Source organism: Tursiops truncatus, chromosome 11 (genome assembly GCF_011762595.2).
Source record: "Tursiops truncatus isolate mTurTru1 chromosome 11, mTurTru1.mat.Y, whole genome shotgun sequence".
Classification (NCBI taxonomy): domain Eukaryota; kingdom Metazoa; phylum Chordata; class Mammalia; order Artiodactyla; family Delphinidae; genus Tursiops; species Tursiops truncatus.
The window spans coordinates 8,943,803-8,969,538 of NC_047044.1; the positions used below are offsets into that span (position 1 = coordinate 8,943,803).

The 25,736-nt window shown below is 56.2% G+C and overlaps 1 protein-coding gene across 1 annotated transcript in view; it reads right to left on the reverse strand.

Annotated features, from left to right (window-relative positions):
- Positions 1 to 22,374, reverse strand: part of CACNA1I (calcium voltage-gated channel subunit alpha1 I) — a 103,779-nt gene extending 81,405 nt beyond the window's left edge. Inside the window, exons 1-3 of the mRNA XM_033865616.1 lie at positions 22,142 to 22,374; positions 4,262 to 4,373; positions 2,556 to 2,689 (exon numbers count right to left, since the gene is read on the reverse strand). Coding sequence (XP_033721507.1) covers positions 2,556 to 2,689; positions 4,262 to 4,373; positions 22,142 to 22,374 — 479 coding nt within the window. The remainder of the gene's footprint in view (positions 1 to 2,555; positions 2,690 to 4,261; positions 4,374 to 22,141) is intronic.
- Positions 22,375 to 25,736: the final 3,362 nt, after the last annotated feature.

The window sequence follows — 25,736 nt, forward strand, 5'->3', positions numbered from 1 at the left end:
ACAAAAGTCCAGGACCAGATAGCTTCACAGGTGAATTCTATCAAACATGTAAGTGATTTCTGCCCAATATGAAAGATAACCCCAAAGGTTATGTTTTATGACCTTATAAGGCTGTTAGCCAGCTTTGATTCTAACTGCCTCTTATCCCCACATTTTTTCTCCAGTGCCTGTCTTCCTAATTCTGCTGATTACCATCCTGCTTGTTCCTCATTAATGAGTTGGATAAATCTGTGATACAGGTTCCTTCTAAGATTTGTGTGAGGGTAATTTTTTTTTTAACTTTTTGGAAATTACACTTTGACTTTAGGATCAGGAAAGGACTTTTAAGAAGGCTGGCTTGTATCTATAAAGAGATACGAGCGAATAATGCATCCATTAAAATAAGCTGCTCTGAAAAATAAATTCAAGAGCCAGAAGCAATCCTGGGAATTAAAAAGACACAGAGGAGAGGAACGCTTCCATTAGGGGCAGTAAATGGAGAAAAGGACATCGTTAGTGATTCAGAAGGCCGAGTCAAGGAATTCTCTCCAAGTACAGATGAAATCTGTGAGAGAAATGAGGAAAAATGAAGAGAATAGAGGAGGGAAATAACCGCTTACTGGGAATTCCAGGAGAGAGCAGAGAAGGATGGGCAATCACCAAAGAAGATACAGAAGATTTCTTTTTCTGACTTGAAGGAATACATGAGTCTTGAGTTCCAAAAGGCCCCACAGGGAGCAGTTCTTCACTTACACCTGCCCTTGTGAAATCTCTGAATTCTGAAGGTGAGGAGAAAACCTACAAGCTTCTAGCAAGGAAAAAGCAGGCTGTCTCCCAAGAAAAAAGAACCAGATCTATAGTGGCCTCAGCTGCAATACTATGGTGTTGATTTGGCTGGTATCATGGGCAGGGTTCTGAGGGAGAAAAACTATGACTCTAGAACAGTACAGACAAAAACTGCCCTTCGCCCACAAAGATCAAAGGAATATATGTTTGGACAGGCAAGACTGAAAGACGGCACTATCCAAACACCTTTTCTTTTTAAAAAAAACTACTTAAGGATGTCCTCCAGCCAAACCAAAATGAGAATGAAGAATTTGACAAACGGGTGACACATCTCCCAGCATAGGAATCCCAGCATTAACCTCTAGTTTGGTCTAAATCATCGCTGATAATGTGGTTGTGAAACTGAATACAGCTCTGAGGAAAGGATACTCAGAAGAGCTGCCACATTTTAAAGAACACCAGTGAGTGAACCACTGCCCTTCAGGACTCATCTGTGGAATTCAGCATATACTTGGTGATAGCAATTCCCCATCTCAGCCATGTGCCTGGCCACCCTCCCTGCCCCTTCTCAAGGGCATCACACACGTATGCTGGCATGCACACATATGCAAATGTACATGCTCTCACAGATACTGACACGTGTATACATTCACACACACACTCGTGGGCCTCCAGCCTTTTTGTCTCCCCCCTTCTCACCTCTGCCATATTGACCATTACTGGGCATGGTTAACACCTGCTCATCCTTCAGCTCTTATGTGTGTGTCACCTCCTCAGGCAAGTCCTCAAGCTCCCGAGCCTGCAGCCTGGCCCAGAAATGCTCTCAGAAAATCATAACATTTTCCCAGAGCTCTGGTCTCAGCGTGTGGCACGTTCACCCATGTGGCTGCTGGATGCCTCTTTCCAGACGGTAGTTGGGAAGGACAAGGCCTATGTCTGGGTTTGCCATCCTCCATACCCCACATCAAGGACAGTGCTGACCCTTAGTAGGAGCTCAGTCAACCCCTGGCTGTCGGATGAATGTGTGAATGGGCCACCAGCCTGGTTTGACCCAGGAAAGCAAGGACAAGGCACAGAGCAGAGTCCAAAATGCTCCAAACAAGCTGAGTTGTCACCTGGCCTCTCTCTGACTGTAGCTTAAGTCTTGGCAGAAATAACCACAGTTTGGAGTCAGACAGTACTTGAGTCTGTGCTGGATCTCTGACTTGCCGAGTGATCTAGATTGATATAATAATAATAATAGCTGCGATTTCCCTGGTGGTCCAGTGGTTAAGACTCCATGCTCCCAGTGCAGGGGGCCCAGGTTCGATCCCTGGTAAGGGAACTAGAACCCGCATGCCGCAACTAAAGATCCCGCATGCCTCAACTAAAGATCCTGCACGCGGCAACGGAGCTCCCGTGTGCACAGCCAAAAAAACAAATAAATATTTTAAATAATAATAGCTAACATTTATTGGGTGTTCACTTTGATGTAGCTACTATTCATTATATTATCTCCATTTCACAGATGAGGAAACTGAGGCTTAGAGAGGTTAAGTGGCTTTCTCAAGGTCGTAGTTAGTATAAAACAGACCCAGTATCAGCTGACAGTGCAGGAAGACACATGATTTACCCGAATGGGGAGGTATGAATGTCTGTCTGTCCAGGCCATTCAGGGAAGGGACATAATTCCTTTCTTTGCAGGCATCCAGGAAGGACCCAGGCAATACCACACAGCTTCATCAATATTACCAAGAAGCCCCAGGGATTATTCAAATTATGTCTGGCATGTACCAGAGGCTAGGACCTACCCTGCCATGACAATGAAGAAATCCAGTCGGTTCCATGTGTCCCCAAGGTAGCACTTCTTGCCAAAAATGCCCAGGGCCACCATCTTGAGCACCATTTCCATGGCAAAGAAGACAAAGATGAAGTCATCAAAGACCTGCAGGGGCAGGAGGAAGGGAAGAAGCAAGGGACAGCATGAGGCTCTGGAGCAGGACCCAGGGTCAGAGCCATGCTGCGAGGTGTGAACGTGGGCACAGACACGAGGGGCCAGGGAAAGACCTGGAAACTTCTTCTCCTAGGCAGGGAGAGAACCTCAGAGATCCTCATCCAATGGAGTCATTTCACAGACGAGGAGACTGAGGCCCAGAATGGGGAATGAGCTTGCCCAGGGTCATCCAGCCCACTCTATTTGTTCCCTAAATGCAAGCATAATGACAAGGGACCCAGATGGGAGTGGGGCAAAGGGGGTCTACCTGATAATCGCCATGCCCTGGGCTAGACACTTGACCTCTTCGATTCTCACAATGACCCCATGAATGCTCCCATTTTACAGATGAGGAAACTGGAGGCCAGATTGTTTAAGTGACTTGCCACAGGTCACACAGCAGTGAATGGCAGACCAGAAATGACACTCGGGTCTATCTGACTCCAAAACCTACATGGAAGGAGCTTTCTCAAGACAGGCCTGACACCCCAGTGGGCACAGGTCTCAGTGCTGCCTTCTTCCGCTCAGAAAGGAGGCTCCCAGTATGTCCCTAGTCATGGGCTCAGGTGAGTGTATATTTCCTGAGGACGGGGCCTGGGTGGACTTCCTCTTCCCAAGATCAATGAGGGCTACAGTCAATTCAACAAGTGGGTGCTGAGCACCTTCTGTGCGCAGCACACAGGCTGGGTGCTGGGGACACAGAGGCGAGTGCTCGGTAAACTCACCACCTGGTAGGGAAGCCAGCCTAGTATCCACCGAGGCTAACTGGTTCTCACTCTACCCAGGGCCCTGGGGCTCGCTGAGGAGCATGTTACCCACTTGGACCCCAGACCCACCCCAGAGATTCTAATTCTACCGGTTTGGGATGGGTCAGGGGTCTGGATCTTTGACTAGTGCCCCAAGGGAACCTGAGGCTTTGGGCTGCTTGGAAACTGCTGAGTCCTGTGGGAACACAGGAAGCAGAGGGCAATTCCTCCCAGGAGGAATCTGACTTTCTCAGGGAGACAGAATTGGATGTTTACACATCTGTAAAATGGGTATAAACCTAACGCCCTGCACTATGGGTGTCCGTGTGCCACAGGGGCCAAACGTCAGGCCTCCATCTGGAACCTCGGTGAGATGAGAACAGGAGAGGTCCAGGAGGCCACTCCTAAAGGCATAGACAGAGTTATGGAGCTTGGCCTTTATTCCATGAGCACTGGGAGCAAAGGGCAGGCTTTCTGCAGGGAGAGTCCAGTCACTTGTGCTTTACTGGATGGGGGGTAGGGGTGGGGAGAACAGGAGGAAGCTGACGGTGGGAGATAAAGGGCGCGTGGACTAGGGCAGAGACCTCGAGATAGAGAGGATGGAAGGGAAACGGGTAAGACCAGCTGGGAGTGAGGAGGAAGAGGACAAGAGAGAGGGCAGGCCACGTGGTGAAGATGTGGCTGGGCAGGGTGGGGCAGGGCATGGCGAGAATGGGCGGGGCATGGTGAGAATGGGCGGGGCATGGCAGGAGGGGCGGGGCATGGCAGCCGGCCTCACCTGTAGGATCTTGCAGCGTTCTGACAGGCAGTCCATGTCGTCACACGGCTGGTACATGCCAAGTGTCACGCAGTTCAGCAGGATCACCAGCATGCTGATACATTCAAACCACGTGCGCACAAGTCAAGGACAAAACCGCTGGGGGACCGTGTGCACCACCCACCACAAACACAGGGCCACCCCATTTCCCTACAGGTGCCTCCCCTGATGGGTCAACGCCCACATTTTCAAAGACCTTGGAGGCCTTGGAGCCGGCCCACCCCTCTCACAACAGACAGGGCCACACGTGCCAAATCCGCCAGGGAACCCAAACCCCACCAAGCCACCGCCTGCCAGGACGCCCCACCGCCTTGCCCCAGCCTGAGAGTTCCCCTCAGACCCAGAAAGGGAGAGGTCCCCAGAGGCCCAGCTGGCGAGCCATCTCCGGACCACCCCAGCCGCCCTGTCTCTGACCACCTCCCTCTGACTGTCTTTGCCTCCCTTCTCTGACCGTCCTTCGTCTCCACAACCCACGGCCCCGCCATCTCTGCCCGACCCCTGGAGCTGAAGCCTGCAGAGGGCCCGCCCAGTGTGGCTGGGATTGGCTGGACACCCTGTCCTTCTCTCCTCTCCTGTGGCTGCGTTACAACTCATGACCAGACTCAGGCACGTCTGTGCCTAGGCCCTCCCCAGTCCCTGCACCAGGCGGGGTGGGGCTCAGCCGCCTCGGGCCTGTCCGGGCAGAAGGTCTCCTGCAGCCACCAGCCTTGGGCAGGGCCTCAGGGGCACGTGCTTGGACCCAGACGAGTGGGCTCCCCAGGCCAGGCCGCTCTCCTCACTAACACCCTCCTCCCTCCTTCCTGACTGGCTCCTGCCCAGTCTTAGAACACAGCCCACTGATGTTCAGCCCCACCCCTCCCCACCCCTCCCAATCCACCTAGAGTCCTAGAACCGGGGGGGGGGGGGGGGGGGGGGGGGGGGGGGGGGGGGGGGGGGGGGGGGGGGGGCGGTGCGCGGGCCAGAGCTCGAAGGGACCTGAGGGCCTGGGTCATTCATAAGTTATCTTGCTGATATGCTCATGGTCTTTATCGACTACTAGAACCGACATTCCAGGGGGACGGGGGGTTACATTCACAGCCCTGACAGGGACAGGCATCTAGGAGGAGTTCAGTAAATGTCTGTTGTGATTCAGTCAATCTCTCTAGGCGCTGCCCACTCTGACGCCCAAGATTCTTGAGTGTCCTCAAATGAAAGCCCTGGACCATCAATTTCAAAGCCCTTGCCCTGAGCTCAGATGTAGCTATGGAGGCCAGACCCCTAGCCAGACCCCATCCAGTGCAGGGGGCGGGGCGTACCTCTTGCCTGATGGAAGACTGACCTGGTTTCCTTGGCAACGAACTCCCTCCCATCCCCGGCCCTTGCTCACCTTGGGATGCTGCCTTCCCTCCCGCCTTCCCCTCAGACCCTCCTCGCCCCAGCCCTGCTCCTTCCTGCCCCCCCCAAACCTCTGTCACTCTCCTGCCACAGCCTGTAATTAACGTCAGTCGCTGCCAGGGCCCCCTTCTAGCCTGAGCGTCGCTCCAGCAGCAGCTTCATCATTAATTAAGTTTTTTGAAGTTCAAAAGTTCTAATTACCAGCGAACGTCCCCCACCCCCTTGCCTTTCCCCCCTGCCTGTTGTGCTCGCTCTCCTTCCAGCCACCTCTTCTGCTCCCTCTGCCCTTCCCGCCAGTTTCATGTTCAAAGTGCACTTGGCAGGTGTCTTCCTGGCACTCCCACTTCTTCCTCACCAAGGCCCTGAGCAGTGGAGGTCAGCAGGCCCATTTTACAGATGAGGAAAACTGAGACTTAGAGAAACAAGGGGCCTCTCCTAGGTCACACAGCTGGAAAGCACTGGTGCTGAGGTTCACACCAGGCCTGCTCTCCTCTGTAACGGAGGGCCCATCTCTGCCTGTGTCTTCACCACCCCTCCCTGAGGCCCCAGCCCATCCTCAGTGTCTCTCACCTGGACCCTGCACAGTCTCCCCGATAGCTTCCAGCTCTGGTCTCTGCCCCTCCAATCTGCCCTGTACACAATCCCCAGGCGCTTGCTGTGTGGCCAACACTATCCGAGCTCTTTGCAAGTGTCACCTCATTTAATCCTCCAGCACTGTTATAAGCCCCATTTACAAGTGAGGAAACTGAGTCACAAAAGGGAACACAATTTGCCCAAGGACCCCAGCTGGGAAAAGGCAGAGCTGGGATACAAAACCAGAGCCTGCTTTCCTTGCCCCCAAGCTATTTCATCTCCGCCAGATTCATGTGTCTGAAGCACAGCTCTGAGGCTACCTCTCCCCTGTTCAGAAAGCTTCCATGGCTCTCCATCACCTTCCCTGGTCTGACACTCAAGGCCTCCTGCTTTCTGACCTCACTGAACTCTTCTGGCCTTACCTCCCACCAGCCTTCGCATGCATTGCACTTCTTGCTGTCCCCAAGCATACGCTTTGCATGTATTTTCTTCTACCATCTTTACTAGGCAAACTCCTACTCATCCTTCAGGTGACAGCCCAGGTCATTTGTCACCTCTTCTTGAAGCTGCCCTTGAAGCACCTTTCCCCACGCACAGAGCGGTGGCTCAGCGCCCTCTCCGGAAGTGCTCACACCCACCTGGTCTAGCTCGTATCACAGTAATGAACTTGGCACTGATCACGACTACTGTATGCCAGGCCCCTAGGGGCATGGCCCCAACGCTCATCACAGCCCACTGGGGCAGGTGGAGAAACGGTCTGGAGAGCTGGAGTGACCTGTCCAAGGTCACACAGTCAGTAAGGTCTGACTTAGTGGTGCGGGAGCCGCCGCCACGGGGGTGCCTCTGTGGCTCATCCCTCGAAGGGGCTTCACCTCTAGATTGCTCAGCTTCAGACACTCAGAGACGGACAGTCTCAGCCCTGCCCCGAGGCGCTGGGGGAAATCCCAGGTGGCACAGCCTGGGCCCTTTCCAGGAGCCCATGAGGCTCAGAAGTCAGGCCAGAGCTGGCATCGCTGCCCGTGGTTCCTGACACGCTCGCCACTGGCTTGGGGATCAAAGGCACCAGCCCTCCTTGAAGTTAAACCAGACCGCATGGTGCGGGGTCGGAGAGCGTCAGAGGGAGTAAAGGTCGCGGGCTGAGCAACGTGGTGGCCTGGCCCAACGCCCAGTGTTGCCATCATTAGTCACAGCACGGAGGAGCTCCAAAAGCCATCAGGCAACGCTCCGGGGCTCTGGGACAATGTGAGGGAGGACAGAGGCCCAGAGAGGGCGGTAAGGGACTCCGGGGAACAGCGCAGGCAGGGGGCCTGAGTGCCAGCTCCACGAGGGCAGTGGCTTGCTTGTCAACGGCCCTGCGTTACCTCCCACAGCGAGGCTCAGGGCCCCTGTCTGGCACCTGAGGCTCTGCAGTTAGGACCCTGCCCCCTCGCCCACTTCGTCACCCAGACTTGCATCCCTCTCTGGGTGACCTTTGTCACAGAACAACCCCATCCAGGTCCTCAGAGAGCCCCTGACCCCATCCCCCACTGCACAGAGGGGACACAGAGGGGCAGAGAGCATCCAGCAACACGGCGAGCCTGGATCAGAAGTGACCCTCTGACAAGAGACTCCCCGCCCGCAGGGGTCCGTGAGTCACGGCTGGATTCCAAACCCTACCCAAAAATCTGCGTGTGTAGCAGCCACTAGGCACAGGTCCCCACTCCCCTCCCAGCTCCACCCCTGCCCCCATCTCAGCCCCACCTCCTGCCAGCCCCGCCTTAGGACCAGGCCCATCTCCCCGCACCCCCTGCTCTGCTCTCAGTGCCTCCTATGGCCCTCAGAACTGGGGCCTCAGAGCCCAGCAGTGAATTAATGTGCACCTACTGAGCCCCTGCTGTGTGCCCAGCACCAGGTTAACGACAGGATCATGGTAACGATGGCAAACACATCTCAAGTGCTCTTGAGTGTTTGTCTGCCAAGGAGCTTTCTCATCAAACAGCACGTATTATCTCATTTAAACCTTACATGCCAGTCCAGGCCCTCTTCCCAGGGCCCCAGAACACAGAGCCCATGTAGCCATGGACTGAGGCCCGGGGCTTGTCATCTGTGTGCAACAGGGGAAGGCCCGGTCCTTGTCAACCTCTTCTAGAACAGGGTCCAGAGTTTCCCATTCTTTGGCTTTGGGGGGAAGATAAAAAAGCCACCTCACCAGCAAAGGACTGAAAATCCCAGGCTGCTGTTATCTGCAGTTTACTTAACATGACCTTGAGTAAGAATAAGAGATTCCTTCACAAACCCTTTAGACAATGGCTGTCTTCCAAGTGCTGAACTTTCGCTCACAGCCTTTAAATACAGTCAATCAATTCAGGCCTGGCAACGCGGAGAGTCGCCCTGCAACTTCAGCCAACTCCCCCCAGCTGGCAGGTACGACTGTTACCCCCATTTTACAGATAAGGAAACTGAGGCACCAGTGCTGGCTCCAGGGCTCCAGCCACAGCCACCCGGGGTCACATGGCTGGTACGTGGCAAAGGCAGGATTTGAACCTGCTTCTGTTGACTCCAAACCCCCTGTTCTCGGCCACATGCTCTCTGGCCCCAAGCACAGGGCCTGGACTGGCATGGGCTCTGTGGAGTATTTGCTTTTCCCTTCTCGCCCACACTGGCTTCTCCCGACTGGGCCTGGGTCAGCAGTGCGGGGTCAGGAAGGGGGACAGTCCACCCCCGCCATGGCTGGGAAGGAAGGACCTGTGTGCAGGAGATGGCAGGAGGGGAAGCCAGTGAGGAGAGGGTGCTGGCCTCAAGGCCCCCAGTAAGAGCCGAGCTAGATCAGTACCATCTCCACCCCATGCCTGGCTGCTGTCTTAAGAAGGCCGGGGTGTGATCTGGGAGGACAGGGTCACCAGGGAAGCCACAATGCCGGGGGCCCCCTCAAACCTGCCACTTCCCAAAGAGAAGAACGACCAGCTGGGCAGTGTCCAAAGCCCCAGCAGGCCCCTCAGGGCAGCCTCCCTCTCCAGGAGCCAGAGCCAAGGCCTGCACAGTTACCATGGCAACCACCACCCTCCATCCTGTAGGCCCAGCTGACAGTCATGGTTTCCGTAATCTGGGGGGCTCTGGGAAGGTGGGTGGGGGGTGGGAGTGCTGGGTTTGGCTGGGGCAGCCAAGTTTGTTTTAATTTTTGTCAAATCTGAAATCAGATCCATTTCCCAGGGTGCACCTCAGTTGTCTAAATAAATCAAGTGGAGGAAGGGGGCCGGGAGCTGCATCCTCGTGGGCCAGCCCTTATACAGGATCCCTCCCATATACATCCCCAGGGAGTCCAGGGATGGGCACGCAGCCCTCGGCCCTTCATAGACCTGAGGTTCCAGATCCCTGTTCCCGGGCCAGCTCTTTGGTCCTCCGAGGCCAGGTTCACGAGCATCCATGGAGCGCCTGCTGTATACCTGGCCTGTGCATCACTGTACTGAGATGAGCCAGGCTCACTCCTGCCCGGGAGATGTCCAGAGTGCGTCCATGTTCCAGGACCCGCTGTGGTGTGAGGCCACGTCGTAAAAGTGGGTACCATTTTGAATGTCAACTATGCTCCAGGTCCTGGGCTTTAAAGAGGATATCCATTCACTCATTCGTTCATTCATTCGACTGGTCTTTATGAGCAGCAACCACTCTGGAAAGCTGCTTGGCAGCATTTATTAAAACTAAACATTGGGGGCTTCCCTGGTGGCGCAGTGGTTGAGAGTCCGCCTGCCGATGCAGGGGACACGGGTTCGTGCCCCGGTCCGGGAGGATCCCACATGCCGCGGAGCGGCTGGGCCCGTGAGCCATGGCCGCTGAGCCTGCGCGTCCGGAGCCTGTGCTCCGCAATGGGAGAGGCCACAACAGTGAGAGGCCCGCGTACTGCAAAAAAAAACTAAACATAAGCCTATGCTAGTATCCAGCTGTGCCGCTCCTCGGTCCATACCCCAGAGAAATGCCCAAATAAGTCCACAAAAAGGCACGTGCGATTCTTAACAGCCCCAACCTGGGAACAACCCAAGTGTCCGTCAAGAGGAGAATGAGTCGGCAGGAGATTTCAACTGGGGATGATTTTGGCCCCCAGTGGACATGTGGCCATGTCTGGAGACATTTGTGGTTGTCACAACTGGGGTTTAAAGGATGCTCTTGGCACCCGGTGGGTGGATTCCAGGAATGCTGCTCAAAACCCTACAATGCACAGGGCAGCCCCACTGCAAAGAATTATCCAGCCCAAAATGTCAACTGTGCCGAGGCTGAGAAACTCTGTGGTACGTCCTTGTGATGGAATACTACCCAGTGATGAAAAAGAACAAACTGCTGCAGCAGCACGGATGGAGCTGCCAGGCGTAATGCTGGCACCGGGAGCCAGATGCCAAAGAGCAGAGCGTGTCCGAATCCAATTACACGAAGTGAAAACCCAGGCAAAGCAAACCGGTAGGGAAGGAGGTCAGAACGGCGGTAACTCTAGGGGAGAGTCCGTCGCAGGTGGGGGTGAGGGAGCTTGCGGGGCTGGAGATGTTCTTCTTGGCCTGAGTGGGGTCACAGGAGTGTGTGTATATGGAAAAATGCCTTGAGTTGGACGTTAAGATTTGTGAGCTCTACTGCAAGCACACTTTATCTCAATAAAAAGTGTAACAAAAAGTAATAATGAATCACAGCTATAAGGAAAAATAAAATGCAACAATTAAAAAAACACAAGCACCCGCTGGGGCACCACAGCCCTGCAAGAGAAGGGTACCATCCTTGTTTCACAGACTTGCCCAAGGCCACAACAAGGGACAGAACCAGATTTGAACCTCACTCCATTCCATCTTTGTTTAAAGATTTGTTCTGTCCAAATCCACGGCAGCCTTGGGAGACAGGCATGGCAAACATCAACACACCCACTTAACAGATATGAAAATGAAGGTCCAGAGACTGCAGGACTTGCCCAAGGTGTCACAGTTGTTGAGCTGAGGCAGAAAATTGTTCCACAAAGCGAAGAGACCCGCTGGGCAGATGGTCCTAGGCCTCTCTCCACTTACATGCCTCTAGCAACAGGGACCTCCCCACATGACACACAGCCCTGCCCAGGCTGATTGGTTCTGGTTATAAGCTATGGAGTCTCAGTGGGCTGAGATCCCTTAGAAGGAATGAGCTCTCCCTTCCTTGTCCCTGTCCCCAACCCCACTTCTTAGAGTCCCTGTAATTTGACAACTCATTGAATTTGGCCAAAGTCTCTGATTCCCAGATGCCCAGCAGGCCTCCGTGCCCAGTGCAGACAGCTGGAGTGGGGGAGGCAATGGTGAGGGAACTGGGACCGTCAGCTTGGAAGGAAACCTGGGATGGATGGTCCACAGCAAAGAAGCTCCAGCCAAGTACCCTCACCAGACGCCACACCTCAGCCATCGCTGAAGAGAAGGGCAGGGAAGGCCCCTGGGGGTCCAGGGTCCCGCTGTCTGTGAGCTGCCCCAGCCTCAGGAGCCCATCCACAAAGAAGGTGCACTGCCGGGGAGCCTCCTGGAGTCCTAGGCAGTGGGCGTGGATGCCTCCCCTGGGCCCTCCCGGCAGCTTGGATGTCCCCCTGATGACGGTGTGGTCTGTCCTAGCCTCCCGCCCCCAACCAGGCTGTGCTCTCCAAGGGCAGAGCATATCCAACCCTCTCTGTGCCCAGAGGCCCACCTGGAGCAGCAGCTCAGGGGTGTCTGTAGCATCAGGAGGGAGTGAGGTCCCCGTCACTTGGAGGCATCAAGGAGGCTAAGGAGGGACTTCTACACCAGAGGGATCTGCAGCCTCCCTCCCCACCCTGAACTCCCCCTCCTCTCCTTTCTAACATCCATCACTCACTATTCATATATTCAGCCCCTCTTCACTGAGGGTCCCCTCTGTCTGGCCCACAGTGGCTCCGGGAACCCCAAAGAAGACATGGTCCCTGCCCTCCAGAAACCATGAGCAAACACTCCGTGGAGACACAGACGGAGAAGGTGAGGGCTGGACAGAGGGTGATGACAATCTCCCTCAGCCTCCTGGGGGCTTGTCCCCACCACACATCTCCCCTGCCTGCCCCTGACCACCCACGTGCACACGTTCACGTGTGCACTCCCATGGAGCCCTGGAGCCCCTCCCTCGCATGCACACCATCCTCCACGCCCCCAAGGCCACAGCCCTGGGCACGGCGACCTACTCTCTCCCTGGAGAAGCTCATGAGCCCTTTCTCAGAATAATGTTTTTAAGTGCAAAATTGTTCTTAAAAGAATGCTTAGTATTAGAAAGGAAGGAAGCCAGCTCTGTTAAAATAGTTGTCAAAATATTTTTTAGAAAAACAAATTTGTGATGGGGGTGTGTTTCGTTATCAACACAACGGATAAACAGAGCTGGGGCGGGTCTGATGCCGTCTGCCTGGGAAGCAGGGATGAATGTCAATGACATTCCGAGAGCTCTACAACGACCAGGATGTGGCACGGGAACATTAAATACCGGTGACTGCTACCGGTGACAGTCGCAGGAACTGCCAGTAACCCCACCGTGCTTGGTTGTCTCCATTCATAATAGATAGAAATGCTCCATTTCATTCAGAAGTCAGTGAACACAAACATGCAACTTGTCCCCATCCAAGTTCACAAACCTTAGTTTAAGACCCTCGTTCTAGAAACTCTCTCCTCCTGGGCGCTGGGGACACCACAAGCCCCTGAGCAGATGCCCTTCCTGCTTCGTGGGCTCCACCCCTTGATAGCTGGCCCTTCTCAGGCTCCCCAGTCCCCGATGTCCCTTCTCCATCCTCTGACCCCACACCCTCTCCCAGAGCCTTGACAACCGTCCCTGGGCTGACCAGGTCCTGTCTGGTCCTGGTCAGGGACCCTGACAGGGTCAGGGTCAACCCTCAACACAGGGTTGAGCTGGGGATCCAGCACCTGCCAAACAAGTGAATGGATGGATGGGTGAATGGAGGACAGATGGGTAGGTGGGAGGGTGGGGGTGCGGCCTTTGGGTAGCTGGACGAATGGATGATTGAATGAGTAGATGGTTGGGAAGATGGGTGAATGAATGCACGGATGTAAGAGTTGGATGGATAGGTGGGTGGGTGGGCAGATAAATGGATGCAGAGATGAAAAGATGGATGGATGGATGGATGGATGGATGGATGGGTGGATGGATGGATGGATGGATGAAGTAAAGAAAGGTGCGAGGGGAGATGGGTGGGTGGGTGCACGGGTGAATGGGGGACAGATGGATGGGTGGGCATATAGGAGGGTGACTGGGAATGGGACTCTTTAGTAAATGGCAGCTCCAGGACTCAAACCCACGTCTACGGGACCACGGGAAACCCTTCCGGTTGGGACTCATCCTCCACTCCTCTTTGAGGGATTCCCACCCTCAGTCTCAGCCCTCCTCCTCACAAGACCCTCAGCTCCGTTCTTTCCTGGAGCTTCAGGAGATCTCAGGGACCACCTAGGCCAGCGCTTCGGAGCCCCAGCATTATTGATATTTGGGGCTGGATAGCTCTCTGCTGCGGGAGGCGGTCCTGTGCGTTGTAGGATGTTTGACCTTTATCCACTGGAAATCAGTAGCACACCCTCCCCAAGCCGTGACAGCCAAAGGCATCTCCAGACATTGCCAAATGTGGCCCGAGGGCAAAATCACTCCCGATTGAAAAATCACAGTTGATACAGCTCCACCTTCCCTCACCAACAATTTTAGGGATGAGAAAACTGAGACGCAGACAGGAGTGGCCGGCCTGAGGTCACGGGGCTTGCACGTGGGCTCGGCCTCTCTCCCGAGCCCAGCGCCTCCACATTCACACAGCACTTCACCATCAGCCGAGCCTTCTCCTCCTGCTTTCTCATCTAGATGAGCCAGATGGAAACCGGCGCCCAGAGAGGTCCAGTTGTTTGCTCAGCATCACACAGCAGTAAGCACCAGTGTCAGGATTTGAACTTGGGGAGAGACGAGGGAGACGGGGGGGAGCAGAGCACAGCTCCACAGGGCAGCTGGGGGCGGACATGTGGAAGGCAGCCCTATAGGAGGGCTGGAGGGAGCTGAGCAGGAAGACATTCTGGCTGATTAAAAAGACATATCGATTTCTCTCCAAGGGAAACAAACAGGGCCATTTGTCTCCCCACGGGACCATGACGCGGTCTGAGGGAGGCGACAGGTCAAAGTTGGCTTCTGACACGAAGCTGCAGCCCAGGCAGGACGGACGAGTAAAAATCCAATCACGTTTTAAATGCCCCAGGAGGGGGCTGACTCTGCATCAGCTGGCCCTCTTTCCAATCCTGCTGTGCATCAGTCGCAAGGAGGCTTCCCCTGGTCTGGGCTCTCGGGCTTCACGGGGCCAGCGCACAGGCTGCCTCCCAACCCGCCTCCGCCACCGCCAGCCTGGGTGGCCCGCACGAGCTGGCCTCGACTAGCAAACAGGCGATCTCGAGGAGGGCACTGAGCTGCACCCAGCACGGGGGAGGCCCTTAGGGGACGCAGCGCCCGCTCCAGCACAGCCTTCCTGAAGCGTCCTTGCACGCTCAGCCTCCACTCCTGTCTGCTCCCTACCCACACCCCAGGCTATAACAGCAGCCCTGGCGACCCCAGCTTGGCTTGGAGCCTTTGACCAGGCTATTTCCTCAACTGGGCTGCCATGCCCCTCTGCCCGCTTCCCATCAAAGTCTCTCCTGCCCTGCTTTTTCTCCACTGACAGCACCTGCCGCATCTCCGGTCAGGACGGGCTGACCACTGCAGCCTCCTGGTGCCCTCAGACCCTCAGGGTCCCTCTGCCCGGTCTTTACCTCATTTTTCTTCACTGGAGTATGATTCGGGTGTGGCTCTGCCTCCCCCATCAGGCCGGGGACTCCTAGGGGTCACTGCTGGGTTCCAGGCCTGGTACACCGTGGTCCCACCCAACATGGCTGAACAGCCCTGGGGGCACCTCTGCTCAAGTCTGGAACAGTGTCCAACACTACTGAAGCTGGGCTTCGATAAACACTTGTTGAATCAATCAATCAATCAATCTTCATTATAGGTGCCTCCTGCTTGGTCTGCAGACCTTAGTCTCTCTCCCTCAAGCATCCTCCATTCTGCTCCAGGAGGGACCATTCTAATACATGAAATGACTCATGTCCTGTCCCTCCTGGACCCCCTTAAATGGCTCCCCAGTGCCCACAAGACGGAGAGCAAGCTCTAACCTGACACTTCATACCCGGCTATCCAGCCCCTGCCTCACACTGTTACAGCCACACTAAACTCCTCACTGTTCTCTACACTATTCCCTCTGCCTAAAATACCATCCCTCAACTGTTCTCCTGGAAAACTCCTACTCATGCAGCAAGACCCAGGCCAAATGTCCCCCCTCCAGGTAGGCTTCACTAATGCTCCCAGCCTGGGTCAGGGGCAGCTTCTGCACCTGTAGCTCTCTTTCTTTTTTTTTTTTTTTTGGCTGCATTGGGTCTTCGTTGCTGCTCACAGGCTTTCTCTAGTTGCGGTGAGCGGAGGCTACTCTTCATTGCGGTGCGTGAGGTTGTCATTGCAGTGGCTTCTCTTGTTGCAGAGCACAGACTCTAGGCTCGTGGGCTTCAGTAGTTGTGGCACGTAGGCTCAGTAGTTGTGGCTCGCGGGCTCTAGAGCACAGGCTCAGCAGTTGTGGCGCACGGGCTTAGTTGCTCCGTGGCATGTGGGATCTTCCCGGACCAGGACCATTTCCCCTGCACTGGCAGGCGTATTCTTAACCACTGCGCCACCAGGGAAGCCCCCTGTAGCTCTCTTTATATATGAATCTCCAGGTGACAGTACCTGAGATTGCCCTGTGAGTCAGACTCTCCCTGACCCAGCCAGGCTCCTCTAACTGGCCATCCAGTCTACCCTGCGGACCAATGAGCGTGCAGCATCCACTCTGACTACCGTGAACATCCCCAGGGCATAATTTGATGCTGACTTTTAGTTCTGAGAAAAACAACCTTCTCTACACCAGATGGAGGGAAACGGACAATTTCCCAGACATGTGTTGCTTCTTCCAGCAACACTTGCCGTCTGTCTGGGCATTCCGCTTGGGCCAGGGCTGAAGGAGAAGGGGACACCTTCTCCGAAAGAACCCCTTCCCTGGCGGCGAGCAGCCCCTGGCCTGAGAGTCCTGGGCTCCGGTCTGCCCTGGCTTTGCCGACTACTCAACATGTGACCTTGGGCAGTTCACGCTCCCTTCCTTGGCCTCAGTCTCCCCAGCTGTAGAATGGGGAGTTAGCACACTCCCAGCCCTGCCACTGCATGGGAGGAGCTGAGAGTATCTGAGAGGTCATGGCGAGTGGGAAAGTACCTTGTAAACTGGAAAGTGATGAGCAAGCCCATCTGTGCCAGGCCTGGGCATTGGAGGCACAGAGTAAAGTGAGAGCCACAGGTCCAGCCCTCTGGGGCCTCACGCCTGGAGGAGGAGACAAGGCCAGCAACAAACAATTCCCTGAGGCAGGAGGAAACTAAGATAGGGAAGGACTGATAAAAGGCTAAGGGAGCCTAGAGAGGAAAAAGCTGAGATCCAGGAAAACTTCCTGTAGGTGGCGGCCAGGAAGCTGGGGCTGGCAGGATTTGGCACCATGGAGATGGGGGAGAGGGCATTGTGGGGGCAGACTCAGCAGAAGCAAAGTCAGGGAAGCAGGGATGTCAGGAAACACCAGCAGCTTGTTTGGGCTTCAGAGCAGAGTGCGTGAAGGGAAATTGCAGAAAGGCAGCTGGAGGCCAACCAGGTGGATCATGGAAGGCCCTGAATCCAAGCTAAGTGAAACTATTCTGGGGGTGACAGGGAGCTGCTGAAGATTTTTGAGTGAGGAATGAATAAGCAAACAAATGGAAGCAGGCAGGCGGGGAGGGAGGAAACAGTACCTGACAAATGACAAGCCGCTTCCATGCTGGGAGCCCCAGGACCCCCTGATGGTGAAGGCGAGTGGGGAGGAGAGAGGGGGTCCAGGGGGGAGGCTCTCATCCGAGGTTGCCGAGCTTTAGGCTCCCGGATGGGTGCTCTTTCCACTGTGCAGGGAAGAAAAGGGAGGGTGACGCCAGCTGTCAGTGGGGCAGGAGGGGTGAGATCCCCGGAGCCGCCTGCTTAGACAGGAAGAGGTGGAGGAACGCAAGGCCAGACTTCCCAAGGGCCCAGACACCAGGAAAGGGCTCAGGACAGGAGGGGTGGCGGTTAGATTAAGGAGGACTTCCTGATAGTCAAGAGCCCTCAGAGGCCCTAAAGGTCCTTATCAGGAGGCCCAAGGCCCCGTCTGGTGCAGCAGGACTGAGAGGCAGCCCGCCAGAGGCAGAGGGATGGACTAAATGACCAGGGCAGGGGAGCAGGGCGATGGGAGAGGGGACTTCCTGCTGGTGACTGGCCCGTTTCTCTCCCCATGGTTAGGGCTTTGCAGGTTTTCCCCCCTCTCACTCCCCAGCCATCATGCCCTCTCCCCACCTCAACCCTGCAGGAACCCACACATTCCCACCCCCGCCAACACCGCTCTCCCTGGCGGCCCAGCCCACAAACTTCTCAGACCATCATCAAAGACGCAGGGCCCAGGTCCCCGCCAGACTTCAGGATGCTTGTCCTGAGCCACGGCACCCAAGCCACCCTAACTGTGAATGCTCCATCATCAGCTCCAGTGTGCACAGAGCTGTCACTCTGCACTTAACAGTTTGCCCGGTCGGTCAATGCTTGCCCTGGAGTTCTCAGTGGACCCCCTGACATTCCCAACTGGTGGGGGGGGCGGGGGGGTGTCACAGAGGCTCCCATTTCACAGATGAGCAAACAGAGGGTCAGCAAAGACAAAGGCCTCTCGGCCAAGGAGCCAGGAGCAGGTCATCATTCACACTGAACCAAGCCACAGTCCCGGCGGTCACCTCAAAGTCCTCTCCTTCCAACACCAACCCCAAAGCAGCCACACCTCCACTCGGACCCCGCTCTCCAGGCCCCACCAGCACCCTGGGCCACCATCATCCCTTGTCACCATCCCACAGGTCCCCTCCAATGATGGTCTCCTGGCTGACGTCTCTCCAAGGGAGCCAGAGTGACCCTCTCCTGCCCCAAATGGCCACAGCTGTCCTCTGCACGTGCCTGGTACACGGCACACACTCAGTAAAGGCTTGTTGACCGAGTTCATGAATGCGTGAGTGAAGGCTGGATGAACAAGATCCCTTTCACCCCCAGAACCAACACACTGAACCCTCACAATGGACAGCACAAGGCTTGGCACCGCAGGGCTATGATGAGACCCTGGGCCCTGCCCTCTTCCTGCCCAGTGATGACCCAGGTCAGAGGGTCTGCAAGGCGGGGGTCTCAGCCAGGTGGACTTCAAAGCAAGAGCACCCACAGACCCCATCCTAGCAGCAGAGGGTCCCCCGGCAGGGGACCAGAAGCAAACAGAAGTGGGACAGAGCGGCAGATGAGAATCAGGACCACAGCCGTGAAAGCACAGAGCGATGGAGCCCACCCACAAGGAACACGGAGCCCCGCCCCCACAGACACCACTGCGATGCTTCCTGACAAAGGCGGCAGGGAAATGGGCACCCCAGGCAGCCTCTCCTGACTTCACTGCCCAAGTATCCCCAACCTGCAGACAGGGAGACTGAGGGCAAGAGAGGGGAAGTGACTTATCCAAAGTCACTGGCAGCTGGCGGCTCCTTGCTCCCAGCCCAGGCTGGCGCCCTCCCCATGCCCAGCAGAGAGGCAGCCTTCACAGCCCGCCGGCTTCCACCGTGCATGGCTGGTTCGCGCCTCAGCAGAAGCGCTGACTCAGCGCTGGCTGGCGCTGGGGAGACAGCAGCCAGGAGCATGCCGGAAGGCAGGGGGCTGTGAACTCCCCCAGGGGGCAGCCCCTGGCAGGGCACAGTGAGGTGGCTCCCGAAGGTAGACACTGGAACCCAGGAAGACCCTTGCCCGGCCACCTGGGACTGCAAAGCAAACGTCCCTGCTCCGGTGGAGTGGGGAGAACCCCGTCTCCAGGCTCCGCAGGGGGCAGCCGTGTCCTGGATAAAAGCTGAGCCTGAGAATTCAGAGAAATTGAGGATTTCACGCCAGCTTTACCACATCCTGGCTGCACAACCTGGAGAAAAGTTACTCAGCCTCGGGCTTCCCTGGTGGCGCAGTGGTTGAGAATCTGCCTGCTAATGCAGGGGACACGGGTTCGAGCCCTGGTCTGGGAGGATCCCACATGCCGCGGAGCAGCTAGCCCTGTGAGCCATAACTACTGAGCCTGCGCGTCTGGAGCCTGTGCTCCGCAACAAGAGAGGCCGCGATAGTGAGAGGCCCGCGTACCGCGATGAAGAGTGGCCCCCGCTTGCCACAACTAGAGGCAGCCCGCGCACAGAAACGAAGACCCTACACAGCCCTAAATAAATAAAAATAAAGTTACTCAGCCTCTCTGAGCCTCTGACAGCACCTACCTCTTGAGGTGGTTATAAGGGTTAAAAGGTGATACTTCAGGCAAAGCGTTCAGCACAGTGAGCACCAGCTCTTGTTATTATCGTTCCTGAGCCCTCCTCTGTGCTGGACACATGGCTGGGTGCTTTGCAGGAATCAGCTCTAATCATCTTTAATCGTCCCATTATAGAGATGAGAAAACTAAAGCTCGGGGAAGGGAAACTAGAGTGAGGACAGCCCACCACTGGCCCTTCTCCCACATGCAGCCAGTTACACGCCTAAGAAAGGCTCTCAAAGTCTAATCTAGGGTGGAAAATAGGTTTCCAACTGATTCGTCATGCTGCCACGGGTGCCCTGCTGGAGGATGCTGTTATCGATTAGCAATGTCTGCACGGATGAGGGCATGGGTACTAGCAGCGTTAACTGGCACGAATGTACCTAAATCATAGAGATAGAATCTGATTTTCCCTGGAACAACGTCCTCTGAAGGCATCATGTTCTACCTAAAGACTTGATGCCCAATGTCTTATTGAATCTACCACGAGCAGTATTTACTCAGCTGTATGCGAGGGCTCTGTTCACCTTTTGCGCACAGGTAATAAGAGTGATAACCACACGTGTGGCAGTTTTTCGAGTTTACAAAGATCCATTTTCACATTACGTACTGCTTTGGTCTGCAGTGCAATCCTGTGAAATGGGTAAATACCACCGCCGTTTGACAGGTGGAGAAACTGGGGATCAGTGAGGCTAAGAAACTGGCTTATGGTCACACAGCAAACAACAGGCAGAACCAGCCCATGGGTCTGTCTCACCCTGGTTCCCAATGCTTTCCACATGCCACCTACCCATGAGTCAGCACCACGGGAAAAAAAAACAAAGAGCACCATGGACCCCTTGACATTTCAGACCCAGTTTCCTCCCTGCTGAAACCCTGCTGACAGTGCAATGCTCAAGGGCCAGGCCGGGCAGGCAGGGAGTGGTGCAGACATTTGGGTGAGCGGACCTTTCCCACCCCAGCTCACCAGGTGGTGGAGGGTCCCAGCAGCCTCCTGGCTCTCCAGGGAGTCAGGTGGTGACTCAGGGCCTACCTCTGAGCCAGGGCCCCTCAGCTCCAGGGACACTGGCGCTCAGGACAGTCTGTCTGGGGCAGACCTCCCACACTGCCCTGCCCCCTCCCAGGCCTGCTGGTCCTGGTAGCCATTCCCGCTGACCTGACCCCGATGCCTACATGTCCACCCATGTTCCTTCGGGTTCTTGATGGGGAGGAGAATCCTGCAACATCTGGAAATGCGAAGGGTCATTTTTGGTTGTCACAATGATTGAGGGCCACTACCTACCAATATTTAGGGACCAGGACAGAACACCAAGTGTCCTGTACTGTGCAAGACAGCTCAGACCACAAAACACTGTCACACCAAAAGTGCCAACCGTGCTCGCATTGAGGATCACTACTGCCCCCTCCCTGAGCTCCCTCCCAAGGACGAGGGGCGGGAGGGAGGTTTCTGGCCAAGGAAGAATCCTGGAACCCTCAGCACCTGATCAATGACATCCCCCTCCCCCCCACCCCAAGACCCGAAAGCCCAGCCTGAGTGCCCCATGATTAAGCCTCCGCTCCATTCACTACTGGAGACCCAGTGAGGACCCTGCCAACACGCCCCCAGCGAACACTACAGGAGCACCCGTGGTGCGCCAGGCACTGTGCTGGGTGCTGGGGTCCCGCAATGAACAAGACAGGCTCGGTCTGTGTCCTGGTCACCGGATAGCACCCTGGAGGAGGCAAGTGTTAGATTCAGAATCACATACTGGCTAATAAAATGGAGGGGCTAAGGGGGAATCACAGAGGGCTGCCCTGAGGAGGTGGCACTTAACTGTGATTTGAAGGATGCAACAAAGGACCTAGCCAGGTGAAGAGGAAAGGAAAGCATTTCGAGAGGAAGAGCATGTGAGAAGGCCCTGAGGCCTGGAAGAGCTCGGGAAGCAGAGTGAGGTAAGCGAGGCCGTGCTTAGGGGGCTGGTTAGGACTTTGCTCTGCTCCTGCAGGGCAATGGAAACAGGAAAGGGTCTTGAGCAGGAGTGACCCGAGCAGACGAGAGGCAGCAGGTGGATGCAGGAAGAACTGTTGGAGGCAAGGTGGGTGGAGCCTCGCCCTGCGTGCTGGGGTCAACTGTCTCCCGTCCAGGTCCCTGGGCTCCCCATCAGGCTCTCATAACCCCTGTAGTCGCCACCCACCAAATGGCTCAGGTCACGGGCCAGGGTCTGACTAAACTCTGCCTCCTCAGTCCCGGCGCAGACCTGAGGTTCACACCTGAGGGCTTCCTGAGCCAGCGAGACACTGCACTGACCCCCACGGTCATCAGCAACTTCCAGAACATTCACATCAGCAGGACGCCAGGTCCTCACCCATCCGAGCTCCACGGCCTGAGCAGGGTGTCCCCTGACCCAGCACGAGAGTTGGCTCACCACCACCAGAGCCCTGCAGCCTCAGGCCTCCTGACCAGAGGGAACAGCGGGGCCCCGGGCAGGACCCAGACGAACCCAGGCCGTACAAAGGATATGGGTTGCACACCAGCTTGATGCACCAGTTCCGGGGGCTGGTGGTCTGTCGCAGGCAGAAGAAGGCAACGGGCGCCAGGTCTGGGCGAGGGACGTCTGCATCGACTCCGTCCAGGGGCTCCTCCGGGCCTGGAGGGGAGGCAGGGGGGCTCTGGGGCCCGGGCTGCTCCGTGACTCCTGGCTCAGCTGCCGGGGCTGCGGCAGGGGAGGAGGGCAGTGGGGAGCTCTCGGCCATGTCGGCACTGAGCAGGGAGTCCTGCGGAAGAAAAAGAGACGGCGCTTGGCGGGGGACAAGCTCGGCACCCATTCCGCGACCCGCCTCCCCCTACAGGGGGACACGGCTCAGACAGCCCCGCCTCAGGCCCCTCGGCCTCACTCTGGCTGTGAGGATAGGAAAGAGCTGGTGGTCCTGGGGCAGGTCTGTCAACCTTGCTGAGCCTCAGTTTGGGGAGATGAAAAGTGGGGAGAACAAAACATTCTTAGAGTATACTTGTGATATTGTTGGGAGTTGTGGGTCGGTTGGTTGGTTTTTTTCAATGAGACTAGAGTTGTGTATTTATTGCATCATCAAAGTAAAGAAAACTTGCAGGAAAAAGGTGAAAGTGATCGTAAAGACAGACATTACTGCCAGGATGATGTATGTTACAAAAAGGAGGTTGAGGTGCCGTGGGACCAGATACCAGCGTACCTGGGCAAGCCAGGATGGAATCAGGGCAGACTTCCCCGAGGAAGTGACATCTGAGACGAGACTTACAGCTGAGCCCAGAGGCGCCCCCACCCACTGCCCCACAAAGTTGAGAACCCAGAGCCCTCACACGCCAACCTCTCTGCTTTACAGACGGAGAAGCTGAGGCTCAGAGAAGGGACAGGATGGACACGCAGCCAGGTGACAGCAGAGACAGAGCTCCACCAGGGCTGGATGCCTGGGTGTGTCACCTGGGCACCCACCCAGGCAGCACTCAGAAGGGCCCTGTGCTTGGTTTAAAGCCCGGCTGTCACCAGCTTGAAATCCTTAATACTTTTTGACCGAGGGTCCCACATTCTCATTTTGCGCTGGGCCCTGCAAATCACATGGCTGGTCGTGACTTGAACACAGAGGTACTCTGACATCCGGGCCTCGTCTAATGCTCACTACAACCCCAGAAGCCTTATTAGGCCCATTTAGCAGATGGAGAAACTGAGAAGGGAGGGGCATGCCAAGGCTACACACTGAACTACGGCTTGTCTAGGGGCCGGAGCCCAGCACCAGCTCACCAGATTCAGTGATGACCGACTGTGGCCTTGCTTAGCCCCCTCCTCAGCCAGCCAACGGCAGGGCCCGCCCCTCCGCACCTCACCCAAGAGGTTACCAATCCCTGAATCCTCACCCACTGGGGTCTCCTGGGCCCTGGCACCCTGGCAGTGCCAGGCTGGGCACTAAGAGTAAGAGATCCCTGGCACCCACCCGGCTGCTGCCCGCAGCCGCTGGGCAGTCAGCTGAGCCGCCCAGAGCTGATACATTTGGACATTTCTCTGGCTCCTGGGGGCAACAGACGGGAGTTGGTGCCTCCTGCCACTTCGCCCGGCTGGTCAGACAGGCAGAGTTTTCTCCTGAGCTCAGGGCTTTGCTCTTGGTTCTAGAAAAACAGCCAAGGGCCTTACATAAGCTCCCAGGCACCCCGGCCCTCCACGTGTCAACCACTAGGAGGGAAAACATCCTCCCCGGAATGGCTGCAGGTCTGCTCACCGCTGTGCCAGCCCAAGTCCACCGCTCCCCGCACCGGCCCTCGCTCCCGCCAAGCTCCACCTCGTCAGGTCCCAGGGCAGCGGCTGCCTCCCCTAGGTCTCTGCTCGCACAGCTCCCTCTGCCGGGAGCACCCTCTCCCCATCTCCCATCCACCGTTCTCCCGGGCCCTGACGATTCATTCATTTGTCCAACAATTATTTCCTGAGCACCTACTGTGTGCAGGCACTGTGAGGGCTCTGGGGTTAGGCTGGTGAAGAAGCCAGACTGGGCGCCAGCCCTCATTCAGCCTTCACTCCAGCAAGGGAAAGAGGCACACGGGTCAACTCATTTTTCTCTCTGGGTTTCCATAGCTCTTACCACCACCAAACATGCCGTATAATTTATGTATTTATGATTCAGTGTCTGTCTCCCGACCTGAAAGGAGGCTGTAAGAGAGCAGGGACTGTGGTCTGTTTCATTCACTGCTGTATCCCCCAGAGCCTGAAACAGTGCCTGGAACGTACTAGGTGCTCAATAAATATTTGGTGAATTAATAAAAAGTGCTGGGAAGTAAATAAACAAGGAAGAAAGATGGGAGTGGGGAGAACCCACCTCGCCCTCTCTAAAGAAAGAACTTTTAAGATAAAAACAAGAATCAGCAGTCACCAGCCTTGGGTGGTCTCGGGCAAGAGCCCTCCAGGTACCAGGAACGGCTGGGAGGCTGGAACGTTCAGTGCATTTAAGGAACGGAAACAAGACCAGTGTGGCTGAGCAAGGGGCAAGCGGGGGGATGAAACTGAAGAGTTCGGCGGGGCCCACAGTGAGCCCATGGAAGGAGCTCAGGTTTTAGTCCAAGTGCAACAGGAAGCCACAGAAGGGTTTTTACTCAGGGAGTGCTTTGCTCTGGTCTCTGTTTTTAAGCCGTCCCTCTGTGGGCTGAAGGGAGACAGGGTGGAGGGGCAGGGCTGGAGCAAGGACGGTCGGAAGGAGACCGGAGAGATGGGCTGGGCTGGCCTGGGATGCTGGTGGAGGTGAAAGGAAGGCGGTGGATTTGAGGTATGTTTTACAGGCAGAAGAGCCTGGCCTCGCCTGGGCCCCCGTGCCACCGCACCTAGCTCTGCTGAAGTCCTTCCTGCAACCACAGAGGTGGAAAGAGCTGCCGTGGCCTCTGGGACCACACAGAGCCGCTTCCTCTCCTCCCTCTAAGCTCCATCCACGTTGTACTATCTTGCTCTTTGCCTCGCTCGGCCCCGTTTAAAGCTGTCACACTGTGTTGTCCTTTGCCCTCACACCTCTCCCCACACGCTGCGGGGAGCCTCCAACCCACTCCCCAGGGCCCAGCCAGCCTCTACCGCTGACCTGCTCCCTCGCAGCAGCCCAGGCGACAGCCTTCGGGCCTGCTCCCCAGTCCCAGTTCCCTCTGCTCCACGCCTGCAGCCCAGCTCCTGGCCCCAGTGCCCATGTGCCTACAGCGGAAGGCTGTTGGGCCTTTGGCAGCTGGGGCCCCCTGGGCTCCAACCTGTCTGCAGATGGAGCCTCAGAGTGAGCAGAGGACGTGCCTTAGGTGGCAGCATTGGTGGATTCCAACTCAGGCCCATCTGGGCCCGGAGCCTCAGCTGCTTCCACAGCCAGAGCCTCCTCCCTCTAGATGGTCCCAGGGGTCCCCGCAGGCAGTGGTGTCGTAACTCGACTGGCCTCCACGAGCAGGGACAGGACCCCACTGTGTCGAGAACACCCGCCCCCACTCCTGACCCCACTGGCCTCCTGGAGCCTCAGCCTTCCTCTCCTGCCTCCCTCTGCAGGGCCCTGTGAAGAGGTGACGTAACCTCGATGGAAAGGCTCTCTAGGACCCACGAAGGTGGCTGTCCAAGCGTGTATGGGGCCAGCTGTGC